This window comes from Protomyctophum bolini, assembly GCF_963924005.1.
Source record: "Protomyctophum bolini genome assembly, chromosome: 2".
Lineage (NCBI taxonomy): Eukaryota > Metazoa > Chordata > Actinopteri > Myctophiformes > Myctophidae > Protomyctophum > Protomyctophum bolini.
The window spans coordinates 21,079,014-21,100,481 of record NC_137863.1 but is presented as its reverse complement, the minus strand read 5'-3'; the positions used below and the strand labels follow the sequence as shown (position 1 = coordinate 21,100,481).

At 43.7% G+C, this 21,468-nt stretch overlaps 1 protein-coding gene across 2 annotated transcripts in view; it reads left to right on the top strand.

Moving 5' to 3' along the window:
* LOC308331833 (semaphorin-3D) overlaps window positions 1-21,468 on the top strand; it is a 135,826-nt gene that overhangs the window by 37,919 nt on the left and 76,439 nt on the right. For both annotated transcript variants that reach the window (XM_080787348.1, XM_080787349.1), the window contains exon 2: window positions 20,998-21,276. In XM_080787348.1, coding sequence (XP_080643474.1) covers window positions 21,099-21,276 — 178 coding nt within the window. In that variant the 5' untranslated portion in view covers window positions 20,998-21,098. The remainder of the gene's footprint in view (window positions 1-20,997; window positions 21,277-21,468) is intronic.

Genomic DNA, 21,468 nt, shown 5'->3' with positions numbered 1-21,468 from the left:
TAAAACAAAACTGTGTTGGCCTTATATTACACTGACAGCATCATACACACATGCACACACACGCACACACGCACGCACGCAGGCAGACAGACAAAGCATGACCACACAAATACAAAATGCTATAAGCACTTCACGCACACTGAAGCATGTACAACTCATGAACGCACATACAGTCTGACATAAAACGTACTGTAGCGCACGCACGCACTGCACACACACACACACACACACACACACACACACACAGAGACAGACATAAAAGACATAAAACAGGAGGGAGTCCTGCTCTGACTGTGTGTAATTATGTTCCTCAGTCGCTCCAACAATAAGCAAACAGTTTCCTTCTGGGAGCCTTTCCAGTAACAGGTTCATTCCTGTGAAAGAGAGGAGAGAGGAGAGAGGAGAGGAGAGGAGAGGAGAGGAGAGGAGAGGAGAGGAGAGGAGAGGAGAGGAGAGGAGAGGAGAGGAGAGGAGAGGAGAGGAGAGGAGAGGAGAGGAGGCCAAAGAAAAGTGAAAGACTAGAGGAAAGTAAAAAAGAAAAGAGGAATGAAGCAACCAGAGTAGACAGACTGATGTTCAAGCTGCACCTGCAGTGAAGTCATACAGTGACTACAGTATATCGACGATTCTGTTGAATAACCCTAGTATCTACAGTATATGTCAACGTTATAGCTGCAGTGAAGTCGTACATACAGTACAGTACAGTATATCGTCGACACTGCTGTCCCCCAATTTATATTGTAAAATCAATGTTAATTTAACTCTAAGAGTGTAACGGGTCCATTTGGTTCCAAACTATCACTTAGCTGGGGACCCCCTGGAACTCCCTCAAGGACCCCTGTGGGTCCCTGGACCCCACTTTGGGAACCACTGGTCTACAGTATCATAAGATTAGCAAGAGAAAGTGATTAAGTGTGTCTGTGGGTTGTATAAATACTGAACGTTTACTTCATCAGTTTTATAAATACTATTAATAAGAGCTAAACATTGGATCCACTGGAACACTTTTTTCCCCCTTTCCTTTCCCACTCCAAAGGTAACGGTTTTGGACATAAAAGGTTTCCTCGTACAAAGTGCTGTGTGTATTTAGTATTTACCGTGGCTGGCTCTCTGTCAGCAGCGTTCATCACGAGCCACAGAAGGGCTTTCTTTAATCTAATCCATCCGACTCCCTCCCCACACTGTCAGAGTAATCCTACTGGGACTGCTATTTCATTATGTCGGGGCACTTCTTAATTGACGGTAGTTATTAACTCATTAAACCATTTTCGGCGGGAATCCCTTTTTGGTGTTTTAAGCAATGTGTTATGCTTTAGCTATTGAAAATCTTTGCTTGCGGTGGCGTCCCTGGAACAACATATATTCAGATGGGGGTCGGCGGGCAAATACAGATACTTCTGGAGGTTCTTGACATGAAATATTGAGCACCACTGACATAGAAACATAGGCTTTTCAGAAAACTGTCATGATTTAGAAGACATTTTTTACATTTCGATGTCAGGTCTGAATGGGTTAACTCGTTAAAGTTCCAACATTGTCTATATTGCAGCACTTGGCAGCATTTTCGAGCGTTTCTTACTAACCTTTCAAAAGTCAATGTTTCGCTCCGCGACGATGTGTACACGGAGCGTCTCGGAGGACAGTCTGCCGCTTCCATCATCAGAGGAAAAGAAAGCATGCCATTGCGATGATCTGTTCATCTACTGGCAGTTGAATCTAGCTTGTTTTCCCCCCAAAACGCTGTCTAGCAACAGAAAGAAAATACAGTCTTTATGAATCCTTTTATATTACGCTCAATGGGCTTGGAAATGTTGTGACGTTTTTGGGTCAACTCACATGTTGTGGAAGAGCGCACTCTATAAAAAATCAACCAATGGCAGTCTGTGTTGAATAATACACTATAAGGTGCTATAGTAATAGTATGTTCTCATTTCCTCTGTGAAGATAATAGATAATAAAACACATTATGACATAACAACCTAAGTTTTACATTTTTGAATGCACATACCAAAAAGGTAAAACGGAGCCTGATTGTCATACAGTTTAAAATCGAGCTTGTGACCGTAGTCATCTCCCCTTCCTTCTTTCCTCCCTCCCCCCCCCCCTCTCTCTCTCTCTGTGTCTCTCTCTCTGTCTCTCTCTCTCGACCCCCCTGCTTTCATATCTCTCCATTGTTGGAGATACAGTCATGCAATGCCTTCAAATCGCTCTCACTAGGAGACAAACAGAGGATGGGCTGAGACAGAGTGGCGTGTTGTCCAACACCATGTGTCCAGACTGACAGACAGTGTTGTCCAACACCATGTGCCCAGACTGACAGACAGTGTTGTCCAACACCATGTGTCCAGACTGACAGACAGTGTTGTCCAACACCATGTGCCCAGACTGACAGACAGTGTTGTCCAACACCTTGTGCCCAGACTGACAGACAGTGTTGTCCAACACCATGTGCCCAGACTGACAGACGTTGGCTCTCTCTCTCACTCTCTACTCCTCCGTTGGTTCTGTTTTCCTCTCCGATGAGCCAGCAGGTATACGAGGAAGTTCAGATGATGTGACTAATGTAAAGGATATGTGAGTCGTTCAAGAGGCAGTAAGGGGCCCTCTTCCTCTCTCTGCCATCTGGAAGTGGATGACATCAACTTCCCATGAGGAACCTTCCTCTTCCCAGGAACCCCCAGAGAGAGAGAGAGAGAGAGAGAGAGGAGGAGGAGGAGGAGGAGGGGGGGGGGGGGAAGAGAGAGAGAGGGAGAGGGAGAGGGAGAGAGAGGATGATGATGATGAGAGAGATAAGGACAGAGAGACACCGCAGACAGAGCAAGAGAGGCCAATAGATCCTTGTTCCCAGGACCCTCAGCAGAACGAGAGAGAGAGGAGGAAGAAAGGAGAGAGAGAGAAGAGATGGTGGAATTTAAACAGATGATGACTGATTAGTAGAGAGAGAGAGAGAGAGAGAGAGAGAGAGAGAGAGAGAGAGAGAAGGAAGTTTAAAGAAGAGTTTCCCAGAATCCCCTGCACAGTGCCGCTCAGTTCCCAGAATGCTGTTTGTTTGTCTTGACTCTTAACCCTACCCCCCCGACAGCTGTCCCGCAGGAAAACAGGATACGCACTTGTCTCATTGTGTACCACAGGATGACCTCTGACTCTGTACATTAGCCATCTTCCCCACCTGAGGTCTATTAAACCAGTCATTCTCAAACATATTCATGTCAAGGACCTCCACATTATTTGGTCAGAGACTCGCATACATGATTTGTGTTGTGTTTTTGTCACATTTCTTCAAGATTTCTTTTGAAATGAGCAGATCTCCTGAGCAATTTTCTAACTGTGAGCATTAACTAATCTTGCTGGGGACCCCCTGGAACCCCTTCATGGACCCTGAGAATGGACTTTGACAACCACTTATCTACTGCATATATACACTTTGTGTGTGTGTGTGTGTGTGTGTGTGTGTGTGTGTGTGTGTGTGTGTGTGTGTGTGTGTGTGTGTGTGTGTGTGTGTGTGTGTGTGTGTGTGTGTGTTGTATATATAATATATACTATACAGTATACACACTTATCAGGAGGACCTGGGTGCAACTCACAGTGCCTGAAGCCTCCTAGTGTCGCCAACATCTCATCAGCCATCCTCCCCCTAGCTCTGGTCCATAGCTCTATGCCGTTGCATTTAGACTTATGTTACCGATGACTTCCGGGGCTCGCATAAATGCAGACCAGCCTCTCATCTTTAGCGGGAAAAAATAATAACGTTTTTGCTACTCACCATTATAAGCGGGTTGTGTCATTAGAAAGCCTACTTTCTTTAGCACTCTGAGCCACCCACCACATTGTTTTCCACCGGGAAAAAATACTTTTAGTTACTCCACTCTCTACCGATATTGCCAAGATAAAACCTTCATAGAGAATATTTTTCCTCCAGTGAAGTACCTTTTATACGTGTGGAGAGGCTGGTCTGCATTTATGCGAGCCCCGGAAATCGACTCATCGGTAACATAGCTCTAAATGCACAGCATTAGAGCTATGGACCAGAGCTACTCCCCCCCTGACTGTCTCTGAACCCCCAGGAGACAGTGCGGGCTGTAGCCTGTAGCACATGTCACTAGCATCTAGAATGTCACTAGCATGTAGCATGTCACTTGGACACAGGCCGGGGTCTGATTAGTAATCCAATGATTCCAGATAACAACACAGATGATGTGTCCAAGTTTGTGTATCAGTCGATGTTTTATTTACCAAGCACAAAAACCTTGAAATAAAAATAAAACAAATAATTGGAAAGTGTGAAATTGTCATGCGGTCATCTCTCTCAGGACAAGGTTGATTGGTAACACATGTGAAGGCATGTTAATGAACATCATCTGCCAAGGAAAAATGATTATCTTATTGTGCTGAGTGTGGGCAGTGCAGAACATCACACTTTTGTCATTGTTGTTTGTCATTGTTTGACAACTGGTGAAATTTCACAACTGTTGGACGTTGGTGTAGCAGGAGATGTGAATTCATTTGTGAATGTTTGTTGTATTCCAGTCCCTTCGCTCGGATATTGTGGAAGTGAACGGGAGGCTATTATTGACTACATTTGCGTATATGTGTAATGTGTGACCGTACCAAGAGGAAGTTGTTCCATTTCCTTTACATAGCCTAACTTGAAAAAATATTAGTAGCCATACAGTAGACCCTTCTAATTCCGTAGCAGACAGATGTATTTTAATATGTTATATGGCAAGTCAAGGCCCACTTGACAATTGGGACTTAAGTCTAAAGAGCCCTGAGTTTGATCAAGTTACAAGTATAACATCCATTACATTTGCTTAACTGGGAATAATTCATCATTATGTCTGGCTGACATAATTGGATCCATCTGTGATGTAGAACGCAGGAATGATTTAATTAAATAATGGAGAGGAGAGGAGAGGAGAGGAGAGGAGAGGAGAGGAGGACAATACATTACTAAAATAATCATTACATTTCCATCACAGGAATCCATTCCATTATTTATCATCCCCATGTGATGCTCTTGTATTGACGCATGTCTGGTCTGATTACTCATCTGGGGGAGCTCCTTTTCAAATGTACATTCGTGTACGTAAATCAGAGATCTCATTTCCACCTGGAACATCTTGTAACATTCCACGCTGTCTGCACTAATTCCTCTGGAAAATCTAAATTCTGACCCCTCATCTCTGCTGCGTGGACTGAGTTCATGGCGCTGACAAGGATCACAGGTGGAAGGACTTTAATGAGTTGAGAAACACGTGTTGGGAAATACATGAGGGCACGAGGTGACTGACGCAAAAAAACTGGGAGTGAGACGGGGACGGAGGGAGGTTAGTGAGGAGCGAGAGTGGCAGAGAGGGAGTTAGAGCAGATATGGTTTTCCTCAAAGTGGGGTCCAGGGGCTTTGTGTTAAGGGGGTTCCAAATGGACCCTTATATAAAGTCTTAAATCTGAGGCGAAAACCCACCTCTTCAGACTCCATCTTAGCCCGTAGCACTTGCCCTAGCCTCGACGACCTTACTATAAGTTGTTCTTTTCTTCTCCACGTCCTAAATACAGGCAAAAGATTTATTCTGCATAATACTCTCTACTTTTGGTACTTTAAGTACATTTTGATGCCAATACTTTTGTATTTTTACTCAAGTACATTTGAATTCCGGACTTTTACTTGTAACGTAGTAGTTCTACACGTTAAGTAAATGAATTGAGTGCTTTTTCGACCACTGGTGTTTTCCATCTCTACACAAATACATCACCGTTGCCCCGGCAACAATATGACTCCAGGAAGTAACGCAAAATAGTTGCTGATAATAAAGAGGACGTATTTGCACGGAGGCTGAGATTTACAGTCTTATTCACGGCGCTGGTGTGTGGTGGTTCCCATCCACTGGAATGTGTGACGCACACACACACACACACACACACACACACACACACATACACATGTTGTCCATGAACCCTGAAGGTCAGACTCCTTGAACCTTTCTTGAGAACATGTGCTCCCTTAACAGTCAAGGGACATTAGGGTCTGTAATTTCGATATTTTCATGTCAAAATTGATATGTATTTGGACTCCCATTTGACAAAATGTCATGCCATAAGAGAAGATTTTGATTTCTTTATTAATATTTTTTGATTAGCGGGAAAATCCGTGTCGCGGACCTATTTTTATGCATGGGTTGTGAGTAAAACATCTAATTTGAAAATAAATATATTATTTAAAACTATTTAAAATCATGAAAAGCTTTTCATCAAAATAATTCCAACATTTGATTTAATTTCATTAGTATTTCATACATAAAAATAAAAATAAAATCTAATACTTTCCCTAACTAACAACAAAAGTTTAAGAAGTATAGCACTATGGAAAATAGCAGATCTACAATCTCACAAGGCAGGCACAAAGCGACCCAATGTGAGCTTGTAGATCTGCTATTGTCATGAAATGCTACTAGTTTGGGTCCCGGGCAAACATCTAACTTCTCTGTTGAGTCTTCAACAGGTGGTCTGTGGACCACTGGTGGTCCGTGGAGGTATTGCATGTGGTCCCTGACCATGCATTAGTAATGTAGGATTTGTTGATTGAACAAAAGAAAATCCACTAGTTGAGAAACCGTGGAACTTAACCCATTCTGAGCGGGAACCCTTTTCGGTGTTTTAAGGATTATGTTATACTTTAGCTATTGAAAAATAGTAGATATACAAGCTCACAGCGCGGCACCGAGTGCCACGCTACGAGCTTGTAGGTCTGCTATTTTTTTTTAATCGTGAAAATGTGGCGTAAATCTTTGAATATATATTATTTCAGAGCGGTCGGCGGCCAATTACATATATATTTTTGGGGTCCTTGACATGAAATATTGAGCACCACTGACATGATTTACAAGACATGTCCTGTCTAAATGGGTTAATGTTCTGGTGACCTATGATGACCATCCATGTTGTCATTTTGGAGTTCAAGTTCAAGTTGGAGGTCAAGAAAATTCAACAGAAAAAGGGAGTTTCTCAAGAGGGGGAAGTGTTACAAAAGCACTAATCTTAGCCCATATCCCCTCAGAATCAAGGTCAGTTCAGTTCTTGGGGTGTATCTCCCAAAGCAACAGTGGTTCCCAGGTTGATAAGGCAGGGTGGTGGTTCCTCGTTCACAAATCAGTTGAAAACCCCTGCATTATTACACACAAGACGCCATTAAGTCATAATCAATAGGTCTACATACTAGTTATTATGGCTTTCTCACATCAGACGTCACTGGTGCTTATATACGTTCTGCGTGAAAAAACAAAAACATATATACTGTAGGATACAGTATAGATATAAAGATAACAGAAAATAATGCTAGGAAGCTCGTCAGCTATATAGCTCTGCCCGGTGGTTTTCACAAGCTGGCGTTTCACCCATGCAGCCCCTGTGGGCACATAAACCGCCGTCAGACAGTCTGACTCAGACTGCAGAGCTCTTTGTCCAATATCAGTGTTAGTCACTAAGACAAGAAATGTTTGTCGACTACCCTTTTTCACTGACGAAAACTACATGGAAACTACATGAAAACTATGCTATATCATCATATAAAACTAAAACTAAGAGTGCATATATGACAATTTCATTTTAGGAAGGGACTAGTGGACAAGAGATCCAGTATAAGTCATTTTACACTTGGTTGCATGCTGAAAATAGCCGGCTAGCCGGCTATTTTCAACAAGTGCAAAATCAGTCATCATCAGGCATCATAAGGCCCGCCAAAGCACACTTTAGACTAAAATCAAGTTATGACATTTAGTCGACTAAAACTAGACATTCCAGGTGACTAAAATGTCTAGTAAAACTAAATGAAAACTATTCAAGAGACTAAACTAAAATCTAAATTTGCAGCCAAAAACAACACTGCTTGGAGAGCGGGCCGATGCTTTATGGTCCTGTGTGACTGGGTATCTTCGCACGCATGGATTTGTTTAACCTTCAAAGCGAAATATGAGTGAGGACAGAGACTCGTCGTCACACTCAAACAATTACACGCATTAATTTCACGCACGCACGCACGTACACACACACACACACACACACACACACACACACACCACGTGCGCTGCTCCAGTGTAAACAGAACACACATTTGTACTGTGAGGCTGAGCATGGGAACTGTGTCTGGTGCTGAGCTCTTTGGGCATTGAGCACGTGTTTGTTGATGATATATATAGCGGTTAAGCTAACTAATTAAAGTTATTCATGTTAGTGTGGTTGCTATAGGCAACACACTATTGATTTTAGTCCGAGAAGTTTTTTGCCAGCAGAGCGAACAAGGACATGTGAGTCCCCCAACCCCAAGTTGAGAACCAATGCTCTATATATGCTACTGTACCACCATGTTGCTGTCATACTAAAAACAGAAACAAAACCGTTTTTCTTTGCTCACTCCCTGTGCAAAACAGTCGTCAGATGTTTTATAGCTTCTGAAGACATGTACCAGGCCCTGGGTGGATCTGGTGCTACAGGCCTGGACCTCTGTCCCAGTCCAGAACCTGTGGTCCAGATGCTGAGGTCAACCCGCTCCGCAGGCCTCACACTAACATGATGAATGATCTATCTATCTATCTATCTATCTATCTATCTATCTATCTATCTATCTAGCGGCCCTATATCCTAGGGGTGAACATTCGGCCAATATATCAGATCTACAAGCTTACACCATGTCACAATGGCTATTTCAGAGAGAAGAATCACACATGACGTAATTTCTGAAAGCCAGACGTTGGAGAGGCTTAGCACGGCCCTCAAAAAAGAAAAGAAAAGAAAGTGAATAACTAATATTGAGCCCTGGGAGACCCCAGTCAACTATTTGACCGTTTTTAAAAACTGGCGCTAGCACTAAACTATAGTGTATACAGTAACAAAGTTGTTTACACACAAACACAACACAACTTGGGCAGTGTGATCGGAGAGAAATGAACAGAGAGACGCCGACCTGTCAGTAACATATTCATATTTAACGCTTGGAAGGAATCAGAAAGAGAGAGAGATGGTAAATAGTGCATTGCATTGAGCAATCAAAACGACAGAGTTGCATCGTGGAGGAGGTGCAGATGGAGAACAGAGTGTCTGTAAATCACGGAGGGGATGAGAGCGTTGCCAGAGAGAGGCCGTAAAGCTGTCACCTCCTCTGACGGGCCAACCACCAGACACATCACACACTGACTCCTCTGATAGGCCAACCACCAGACACATCACACACTGACTCCTCTGATAGGCCAACCACCAGACACATCACACACTGACTCCTCTGACGGGCCAACCACCAGACACATCACACACTGACTCCTCTGACGGGCCAACCACCAGACACATCACACACTGACTCCTCTGACGGGCCAACCACCAGACACATCACACACTGACTCCTCTGATAGGCCAACCACCAGACACATCACACACTGACTCCTCTGATAGGCCAACCACCAGACACATCACACACTGACTCCTCTGATAGGCCAACCACCAGACACATCACACACTGACTCCTCTGATAGGCCAACCACCAGACACATCACACACTGACTCCTCTGACGGGCCAACCACCAGACACATCACACACTGACTCCTCTGACGGGCCAACCACCAGACACATCACACACTGACTCCTCTGATAGGCCAACCACCAGACACATCACACACTGACTCCTCTGATAGGCCAACCACCAGACACATCACACACTGACTCCTCTGATAGGCCAACCACCAGACACATCACACACTGACTCCTCTGATAGGCCAACCACCAGACACATCACACACTGACTCCTCTGATAGGCCAACCACCAGACACATCACACACTGACTCCTCTGATAGGCCAACCACCAGACACATCACACACTGACTCCTCTGATAGGCCAACCACCAGGCACATCACACACTGACTCCTCTGACGGGCCAACCACCAGACACATCCCACACTGACTCCTCTGACGGGCCAACCACCAGACACATCACACACTGACTCCTCTGACGGGCCAACCACCAGACACATCACACACTGACTCCTCTGACGGGCCAACCACCAGACACATCACACACTGACTCCTCTGACGGGCCAACCACCAGACACATCACACACTGACTCCTCTGATGGGCCAACCACCAGACACATCACACACTGACTCCTCTGATAGGCCAACCACCAGACACATCACACACTGACTCCTCTGATAGGCCAACCACCAGACACATCACACACTGACTCCTCTGATAGGCCAACCACCAGACACATCACACACTGACTCCTCTGATAGGCCAACCACCAGACACATCACACACTGACTGACTGACTGACTGCAAGAAGGGTCCATGCTGACACTCTCATGATCTCACTGTGCAGTGTGCACCGTCCATCACACGCACGCACGCACACACACACACACACACACACACACACACACACACACACACACACACACACACGAAGAGAAGGGTGGCCAATATATCAGACGGAGAGAAAGTTGGAGAGAAAGTTGAAAGAGGGAAAGGGATCATGGGAGTGACAGAGAAAGAAGAGACAGACACATGGGTGATTATATAGCCTTAGAGCCGAGCGAGGGGGAGAGTGACAGATGGAGAAATGGAGGTGGAAAGATTAGGGAGAGGTTGATGAAGACGGGTAGGAGGAGAAGAGAGAGAGATAGACATGATACACATGTAAGCCCTGTAAGTGCTAGTCGGACTCATCATAGTATAAAGTATATACTCTGACGAATAGCAAAAAATAGCACGTCAGCGAGCTCAGAACACATTGCATGGCGACATTGCAACTTTTTGGGAAGATCTTTGGAAATTATTTGAAATTGTATTCATTATCAATATATTATTATGTTTGCCCTAACTACTATATTGGCTATTCAAAAATAGCAGATTTACAAGCGCACAGTTCAATTCGTGCCGCGCTATGAGCTTGTAGATCTGCTATTATTGGAAAATCATGAAATGTATCTTTTAAAGAAAACGTTTATGCTAATTACGTCTTTCCACAAAATAATAGAAAATGCTCGATAGTGGGCTCGATAAGAACCCGGCTCGATAAGCCTGATCGATAAGGTGATCGTTATCAATAAAAAATAACAAGCTCCATCCCTATTCTTGACACTGATATAGCAACATCAGAAAACGGTTCAGACATTTCTAGAATCGGCCTCAGCAGGTCTTAGGGTTAAAGAAGGAATTGACTGTCACATGGAAGGCAGGGAGGAGAGCGTAGCAAAGCAGATAAAGAAGTGAAACGTAGAGGGTCTATAAATTAACGCTGATTAAGGCGCAGAATGAGCGAGAGGATATAAGCCACGGAAAAGAGGAGTAGGAGTATAGGAGCGGAGAGGAGGACAAAGGAAAGGAGATAAATAAGGGAGATTAGATGAAGGGATGAAGGGAAAAGAATAATTGCAGGGAGTGATGGAGTCAGGTTGCGGCTATCTGCAGGCATGCATAATTCATCCCAGCCAGGCAGTTAAAATGGTACTTTTCACCTTACCCCAGAGTAGCCCCGCCACATTTTCACCTCAATCTCCCCCCCATTCTCCACACAATAAAAGGAGGTTAATCTCTATACCGGGAGTCAGTGTGTGTTGTTCTTCTGTGTTTGGTCTTCTGAGAACTCTGGGGTCAGACGAGGCATTTCAGCTATTCTGAAGGTCAGATTTCACGAGCAAGGTCGCAGGTTTAACGCTGTACAAACGCATCGTATAAAGTGTAATGCGATAAATCGCGTGTTACTACCGCAGTGGCTCTGTCACTGCCGATCCTTCCGTAAAACGCTGCCGATCGACGAATGGTTCTCACACTGGGAATAAACTATGCAAAAATCCACAATATAGTCATTCAAGTTGAAAATGTACCTCATTTTGAAAAAGAATGACGTCGCCTCGTTATATTATTTCTGTGTGGACAAATTCCACCTCATACAAAACAATCCGTCACAAAAAGAAGCAAATATTTGAGCTTGAGGCTTTGCAAATGGAGAAACCAGATCACGAGGATTTCAGCTATCGTAATTACAGTGTTATTTTAAATACAAAATGCCACTGGATGCAATCACAACGTAACGTTAAAAAGTGTTAAAAACAGTATGTTACGCGGTTTATTAATGCCTTCCAGAAGTAACTCAATCTCTATGACACAACTGGAAATGTCCCTAAAATAGCATTGGTCATGGGCCAGGCTCTTTCCTGGACTGTCAGACCTAGTAGACCCAAGAGTAGGTTACAGATATTTCAGTTTTCACCTACTTCGATGCGCTGCCAGTGCATTGCTCTCACCCGTTGAGCTACAGTGTGGAACCCCCTAACACTCATTTATGATTAGCCGGACCGACGATGTCGCTCGCCAAAAACAACAGATTTTCTTTCTTTCCTGCAAGCGAAACCATGCAGCGCACAACAAAGTGTATTGTAACTGTAGGTTTAATTCTTAAACACATGCAGCGTATAGCATCCCAGTCCTGGGGAGCAAACATCTGGAGAAAATAACAGATCTACAATCATACAATGCATTGTGTTGAAAATAACAGATCTACAATCATACAATGCATTGTGTTGAAAATAACAGATCTACAATCATACAATGCATTGTGTTGAAAATAACAGATCTACAATCATACAATGCATTGTGTTGCGACGTGTTGTGAGCTTGTACTTCTGCTAGGGATGGTAACAATTAATCGTTAACCGATTAATCGCTGTTAAGACATTCTTTTAAAAAATCGCCGTCTATCAACTAACCGCTTAATCGATAAGGTTATCAATGATCAATTACTTAATGAATCAATAATTTGCATCCCTATAACTTCTGCTAATTAGTGTCATCAGGGGGTTTCGTATAGAGTTCCGGGGACTCCGGTTATCTAAGTATAGGTGGATTCTAAGAGGTTAATCTCTTAACCCTTCAACCACCCTGTCCATTGTGGTTTATATTCTTGATGTTTCGCTGACAATCGTTCCGTAGGATCAGAAGCCCCACCCACTGTATGGGAACCAGCTTACTGAGGAAACAAGACAAAGAGTTGAGCCTTTTGGTCTATTTTAGGAGCACTGTGTCACAGAGAGAGAGCATATGGGTTAGACGGTCAACGTTGATACTGTCTGATCTGCAGGTCTCTGACCTCTTTCTATGAATCTGTCTCTATTTATAGATTTATGTTTGTCGCTTTCTGTTTATCTGACTCTCTCTGACTGTCCCTCTGTATTGTCTTCATACCTCTTTTGACCTATTTCTGTTCCATTTGGAATGCATTGACATTGATGTATTAATCCTTCTGAAAATACGACTTTGTACACAATCAAACACACTGTATTCAATAGATCCAGAGAGATGAAAAATAATGCAGAACAGCGTCCGACAAGTCAGCCTTTGTCAGCCTTTGTCAGTTAGGTTTGTTTTGTATTGAGTACTGAGTATTGGTTAAGTGTGATGAATGTCTTCAATATTACTGTGTGCTGCTTTGACTGGTTGTGATGTGAATGTGGAAAGTCATTGTATTCATAGCCAAAGATTTGTATTGACCACTTTGACTTATTAACTCATTTTAATAAGTTTGGTGGAAAGGTGAACGAGATACAGTAGCTCTAATAGTTTTTGAGTGTCGACGGTGTGTTGGAGAAGATAGGAGATCCTTCTAGGTTCTGAAGACTCTTATAATTTCCTTTTGCTCCATGTTAGTGAAAGGTTTGAGAGGTGGATGCTCTTTGCCGTAGATATGAGTCCAACTAGGACTTTGTCACCTGTGGACTTATAATTATTATTTATTATAATTATAACTTATAATATGACGGTGGCATGAATTGCGTGGCCCTTGTTCTGTTTACACCAGTAAACGTTTTTCCACAAGGAAAGGACCCCCACATTAGTATGTATTTGGCCGTGGAGTGGATCGACCCCCATCTGAAAAATAAATATATATATATATATATATATATATACAAACAAGATTTGTGTGAAACACTATTTGTGAGCTTATAGATCATACCCAATTAAAGTGATTCGACCCCTCAAGCACCCCTGGCTGGGGCTCCCCGGACCCCGCGTTAAGAAACTCTGGTGGTGAATAGCACAGGGTAAAGAACGCCTCCCTGTGGAGGGCCTGATGTTTGTAATGATGGGAGGGGAGGGGTGCATGTTGTTAACTAGTAAAAGGGGCGGATGTGTAAAGTCAGTCAGTGCCCTTTAATTAAAAGAGGCTAAGTGGTGGTCGAACGTCAGGAAGTAACACAAGACATTTGTGTATAGCCATTGTTTTGTTTATTCATTGTTAGGGGCCGCCCCCCGGGGTGCTAAAGGAAGCACAAACAAAGATGGACACACTGATTTAACCATGGGAACTGTTTTCTTTCAATATCACCTCCTCTGCCTAGTGTGTGTGTGTGTGTGTGTGTGTGTGTGTGTGTGTGTGTGTGCACGCTTATAACTCATTCACCTGGTGGCCAGGAAGGAAGTTCGGTCAATGTGAGACAGAGGTCAAAGGTGAAGCAGGGTGATGAAATATGAAGCTAGCGGTGCGTTCGGAAATGCGCGCCGGGAATCTGCTCAGTTGTTTGAGAGCAGTGGGGGGTGACGTCATAGAGTGCACTGAGTGTGGCTTATTTATGAACGACCAGTTAACACAACACACCTTCCTGTAACATTGAATGGCAATTCATAACATTACCCTAACCTGCTGTTGGTCTGCACGTTGATGCGTGTGTAATAATAAAGCTCAAAGGACCAATTTCGCCGCCGGGGAGCGATCGAGACACCGCATTGACGCACTCACACTGGACAACTCCAGCTTCTGAGTGGGGTCGGTCAGCACACCTGCAGCACAGCAGCCGCGCAGTGCACTAGATTTTCAAACGCATTGGGTGCACTGAATGACGACAATAGGGCACATCAGTGTGCTCAGTTCGAATTCCTATTCTCCTTTGGTACTGCACTGATGGTAATGATGAGGATGATAACAGGCATATAGAGACATGCAGCAAAGGCCGTCGGGCTTGGGACTTCAACCCGCGACTCGCTGTCAGTCTGCATTAGCGGCAGAGCCTATATGTGGCATATGTGCCTTAACCACTTGGCTATCAGTGCCCCTGATATTACATAATATTTTCGCTCGTACAGTATGTGAGCCAAGTGCACATACTGTACAAGGAAGAGGCAAAAGGAGATTTAAAGCCCATGCACCCGGGCGGATTTTATTCACAAATACGGGCTCCACAGAGCTCGAGTCCCGGACGCACTGTAGAGGAGAGGGAGAGTCAATTCCAGGTTCACAGAGGAGAGAATAAGGCACAGTAACGGCGTGACGTTTAACTGTCTAACTCTAAGCACTGAGGACCTATGTCTGGCTGTCTAACCTTACCAACCGTGCATGGACTGGAGACGAACTGGCGCCGAGCTGCAGACAGGGCTGGGCTCTCGTAGGCTCGACGACGCTCAGGTGGGGAGGTTGTGACTGGGAGACAGGTGTGTGGAGAGGTGCTGTGGAGTCAGAGTGCTCCGCGTCCCTCTGGTGGCGCTGAAGGGCACGGAGCACCCACAGCGCACAGATGTGAAGGCGATGGGGTGCGAGACGTAACACAAACAATGAATCGTGCTATTATTGCTTCTGGAGAAGAAGAGAGAAGAGAAGAGAGAATAGATATGTCCCCGTTTCCCCCCTGTGTCCCGTCTCTGTGTTCGTGGTGATGTGGTGATAGATGGATTGGTTTCATCAGACGCGGTGATGTGGTGATAGATGGATTGCATGTGAGCGTGCCAGCCTCTGACGTTATATAGGTGACCTGCTGCTGAGGGTTACATAAACAACCTCAAACACAGGCTTTATTTTTAGACGGGATGATGTATCCTTCACATCATGTCCTCCTAAACACTTCCTTGAACCTGATTCACCCTCCGTCTGTGTGTGCGTCTGTGTGTGCGTGCTCAAGGGCATTATATTATGTGCACACGTGTACATGCATTTGTATACAAGCATGCAGGTCTGTATTCATACATGAGTAGGCCTACAGTACACATGTAGAATGGTTTGTGTAGAGTGTGTGTGTGTGTGTGTGTGTGTGTGTGTGTGTGTGTGTGTGTGTGTGGGCGCACTCGCACACCCGCATGTATGTGTCTGTGAAAGAAATAGGGAGATGACTTTATTTCAGCCATTTATTTATAGAAAGAGACTCTTGTCAACACTCAGACCGTCTCTGTCTGTCTCTAGTCTCTCTCTCTCTCTCTCTCACACACACACACACACACACACACATGCACGCACGCACGCTAGCAGACAGCTGAGGACGAAGGGGAAGAGACAGTTTGTTCCTCGTCTGCCTCCCATGTTGACAGAGCAGAGAAGGTCGTTTCCTCCAGTCAAGAGCTGCTCATAAATGAAACAATGGTTGAAGTCACACATGCTGGTGTCAGAGCTACAGTACGTTCTGTACCGTACAGTTATGCTGAACATTCCTCCTCGTCGTGAAGCCAGAGGTTTTCAACCTCTTTCGTGTCAAGAATAACCGAAAATGAAGGTGTATTTGGCCACGGATGCCCCTCCAGAAAGATTTGGTGCCAGGGACCCCTAAGCTAAAAGAGAACATTCTTCAAATGTTTCTATACTATTCCAAAATGTTAAAAGATAACTTCTCTACAGGTTCACAATGCGTCGCATCACGATGCACTGTGAGCTTGTAGATCGGCTATCTTCGAATGTGGCCTCACGGACCCCTGGGGAGTACCAGGATGGTCTTCGGACCCCAGACAGACAGACAGAGTGGCTTATACAAGCTGTGTGGTCGCAGGCAGCTAACAGTTCAAGGCTGTGGTCAAGCTCTGCTTGCCAGAGCTATTAAAACATGTTAACAACGCACACGGCGGGCCAGCCAGTTAGCATGCTCAATTTGTTTTACTTTGTGTGAGCCCTGAGATAATTAGGCCACGTTTGTGGGTGTTTTCCACTGAGTGTGACTTCAGAGGACTTTAAACAATGCCAAGACTAGAATGAATGAATTAACAAAGTGCAGGTGTTCACAGTCACACTGGGTCATACAGCCATTCCCTTTCTGTACAAAAATAAATAAAAAAAGGTTACAAAGGTCAAGTCAAGTTAAATTACTGTAAACCGATTGTCTCACCTCCCTCGGCTGTCTACAACTTCAGCTTACAGCTTCTACAACTTGCTAAGCCAACACAACACGTGACAATAGACTTTAGAGCATGACAAATTGGTCAGGGAACATCGTCTACCTTGCATAATTTGAATTACTGTGTGTTTGTCATCCCACTTTAAAAAATCACTTCAATTGTGTTTGTTTCTGGTTGCTCACAGGTTCAAAAAAAAATTTTCAGGACTTTTGAACAATTCCAAGAAAAAAAAAGGTTAACAGCCAAGTTATTTTCCTTTTGGCCATAGCTAGGTTAGAGAAAGGTCCAGTCAAGCAAAAGGTACTTTCTCCCTCACCAGAACTAAATCCCTGCTATGTTGAACTCTTAATACTTACTGACAGGACACAGTCCAGACGACCACAATGCAAGAATATGACAGGTCATGATGCATTACGATAAAACATTCTTTCCCTGGGAGAAAACATTCCCACATTTAACACCGCCACCTGAATCTGAGGTTTTAAATGATTATCCTGCGTGTCTTTCACTGGAGATTTACTCAGGTATCCACAGGCTTGCCAACAACCAGAGCACGGCTGGGATATGAATTAATCTTTGTCTGAACTATCATAACGTATTTCTTGTTTCTTTTGTAAATATGAAATTATGATTTTGTAGTATTTTAAGATGTGATATTCAGGTGACCATTAGCTTGCCAATAATCAGATACGAAATTGGACAGCGAACCACAGATGACAGTGAAATAAATCATAACGTGATTGTCATACATTTACCTTGTTTATTTTGCAAGCCTAGAGTAAGTTTTATACCCAGGTGTCCACTACTACAGTATATAGGCCCACGACATTATGAGAGCATTTTTAGAATATTACATCAATCATCTTTGAGTGTGAGATGTGCTTTTATTTTCGCAAGGTGAAGTGAATTTTATAGACACAGGGTAAAGCCGGACCAAAACTCACATACCGACATAATCATCCCTCCAGAGAAAATAAACCCCAGGTTCAGCACCCTGAGGCCAGATGCTGTCTGTGGAACTCTGGGTAGAAGAATGGATAGGATTTAACCCATTTAGGCCTGAGATCAGATTCTAAAAATGTCTTCTACATCCTGACAGTTTTCTGAAAAAGCTATGTTTCTATGTCAGTGGTTCTTCGATTTTTCAAAAATAGCAGACCTACAAGCTCATAGCGCGCCACCGAGTGGCGCGCTACGAGCTTGTAGATCTGCTATTTTTCAATAGCTAAAGCATAACATATATGCTAACAGCAAAAGGGGTTCCCGCCCAGCTGGATCAAGACATCCCTCAGTCACTAGGGCTTGACGATTTAACTTCAAATCAACATCACAATTTTGGCTGGGAGTCGATTAAAACAATTATCTGTTTAATCACAAATCAATATTTGACCTGAGAAGCAATTATCTTTTCAATTAAAACTGATTTTAATCAATTTTATCCATTTGATTCATTATGTTGTTTATGTTATAAATGACTATAAACTGTTTTACCTCTTTCGATAAGACATTGATTCAAGCACACACATATTCTATAGGCATAATGTCTAGAGGACTATGAAAGGAAAGGATTTTATAATATTACGCGGTTTTGAATAAAGTAATTCAGTCAGTCATCTGCTAGCTGTCATTGCTGTGTATCTAGGGCTCTTTGCATTGTTTATTTAGTAAACGTGAGCTGAACGTTCTGTGCATTTTAATAAGACGTCTGCTCAGGCATCTGCGAGCCGTCCAGCCGCTCAACTGACACACACCTGGAATACCAAACCAGCCGTCGTTTCCGCAGGATCGAATTTGATTAATTCTGAAAAATGTGAAGTGCCTTTAAGTAAAGTAGACCTTTCTTAAGGGCCTGCTGCCTCCTACTCCAAACGTTCTATTTAGAATGCCAAATAAATCATTTGTGAATTTGTCTTGTTTATCCTGTAAATGAGAGGTGAATTATAGAGCCTCAACCCCTGGACTCATTTGTAGTAAATGTGCTTCATGTCTTTCAGGCCCATTTGGAGCATACAGAAAGTAATTGGTCAGATGCTCACAGTGGGCCTGGGCTGTATAAATCATCACTTTGGCCAGGGGGGTTTCGCATACGAACTGTTTATGTTCTAAATTCTAATCTATCTATATATGGACAGGATGTACAGTACACTACATACATTATATGTGTGTGTGTGTGTGCGTGTGCATGTGCGTGTGCGACTGTGTGTGTGTGTGTGTGTGTGTGTGTGTGTGTGTGTGTGTGTGTGTGTGTGTGTGTGTGTGTGTGTGTGAGAGTGTGCTCGTCCTGTCCTGTGTACAATATGTGTGTACATGCATCTGAGAACTCATATAACCTATTGTATAACGTAACCTGAACATGCCTGCTCATTTAGGAATGTTGTTATAAATGAGACCCCAGCAGGACATGCGTGACATTTTACTCAGCTAAATCATGTCAAGAGGAAACTTCCAGCAGTGTTCTTTCACACAACAGAGCTTGTAATCCCCTCTGGTTTGGGTCCAGTCATATTCTGTGTAGCCTCGGTCCCAGGCTTACTCATCTGCGAAGAGAAAAGCCTGGTCACAACCTAAGGCAGAGATGCTATCGGCAGACGTGTCGGATAGGAACATCCCTCAGATGTATTTCCCCCCGGATACGATATACTGTATTTTTGACCAATCACAACACTAGTTTCATTCACGGAGATGTAAACAGATTTGTAAAACATCAACGTAATTTCTTTGAGCGGTACTTCCGACAAAATATGAAACCAGCAAAATAATTCAACTTTTGAGCATCAAAAACCAAACCATGAGCACTCTTTGGTCTTTATGGTGCTCTTAGAAATGTTTTTTTCCTGGCTTTTCGTTGAAGAAATAAAGGGAGGCTCGATCTGCACGCTCAAATCTGTGCACAATCAGGTATTTATTGCAAGCTTTGGGTCTATTGACCTTCTTCAGGCTTGTCGTTCAACATAAATTGTGAACCATTTGGACTCCTAACATTCCTAACATCAACTGTCATTCCTCCCCTCTGTCTCCTTGGTGTTGTGTGGAACAAATGACTCTCTTTCTCCCTTTGCTCTCTCTCCCAAGTTCATGACTGTATTGAAACATTCGAATGAACATAATTGAGACACATTAACCAATTAATGTGTCCTATTGTGCAAAGAGTAGCGATGCATTGTGAGCTTGTAGACATGCTATTTTCGCTACTTAGATAAAAAAAACATATAGATATATTTATTTTCACATATTGACGTTTGGAACGCATGACCCTCGGTTATGCAATACCTTGTTGTACTCATTGCCATGATGTACTGTCCTTGTATCAGCTGACCTCAGGTCCACATGACATTTATTATGGTTTTATGAAACCTCCAGATGTGTACTGTACAGTAGGAATATTGTTGAACAAGTCACGGTGATATAACCGACTGCTCGTGAAACAATAAGATAACTGTATGTAAAGATACACTTGTACCCGCCAGCTGGCTGTGACGTCCGGTCTGACCAGATGATGATATGCTGGGGGAGGCTTCTTCCAGATATCGCATATAAATATGCCTGTATTGTCTGTTCTTTTCATGGAATGAACTCATTATTAACTCTTTTCTCCCATCATTTGGCTGCGGGTGAACTCTGTATTTTACTGCGGAAAGTTGGCTTTAACTCCAAATAACTGCATAGTGCATGGCTATCGGACAGACACAGACACAGACAGACCACAACTTTTGTAAAAGCCTTAATCTCACTGTGTGAGCAATCCTTATCTTTTCATGACTAGTATTCCTAATCAAGACAGACATTCTGTGCATTTACAGATCGACGTTTGGTTTTTTCCCTATAATGACATGCGGTTGAACACATTTCTGGTCTTCTCTCCGTAGCTGTGTCCAAGCTGTGCAGTGTGTGATGTGAGCGGCTGGATTCGCTGCTTCTCCTCTTTGACACTACTGTGAAAACGCTGATCGAGGTGCATCGTCCCGTGATGACATCCACTGGTTCTGTGGCCCCGCCGTGGGGTGTGGCTGGAGTCAGGAGGACGCTGCTGCTATGTGTGGTAGCTCTGCTGTCGCTGCAGCCTGCACACTGCTTCTACCAGGCTGCTCCGCCCGATGGAAGGACCTGGAGCCAGACTGGACCTCGTCTGCAGCTCTCTCACTCAGGTAGGTGATGACGTGGTTACCTGAAGAATGAAATCTATGTATCTCTAACACCTCGCCTCACACTAACACCTTATCTATCTATCTATCTATCTATCTATCTATCTATCTATCTATCTATCTATCTATCTATCTATCTATCTACCTACCTACCTCTGGGTTCGATCCTGGCGGTATGAGTAGCACGCCTCAGCA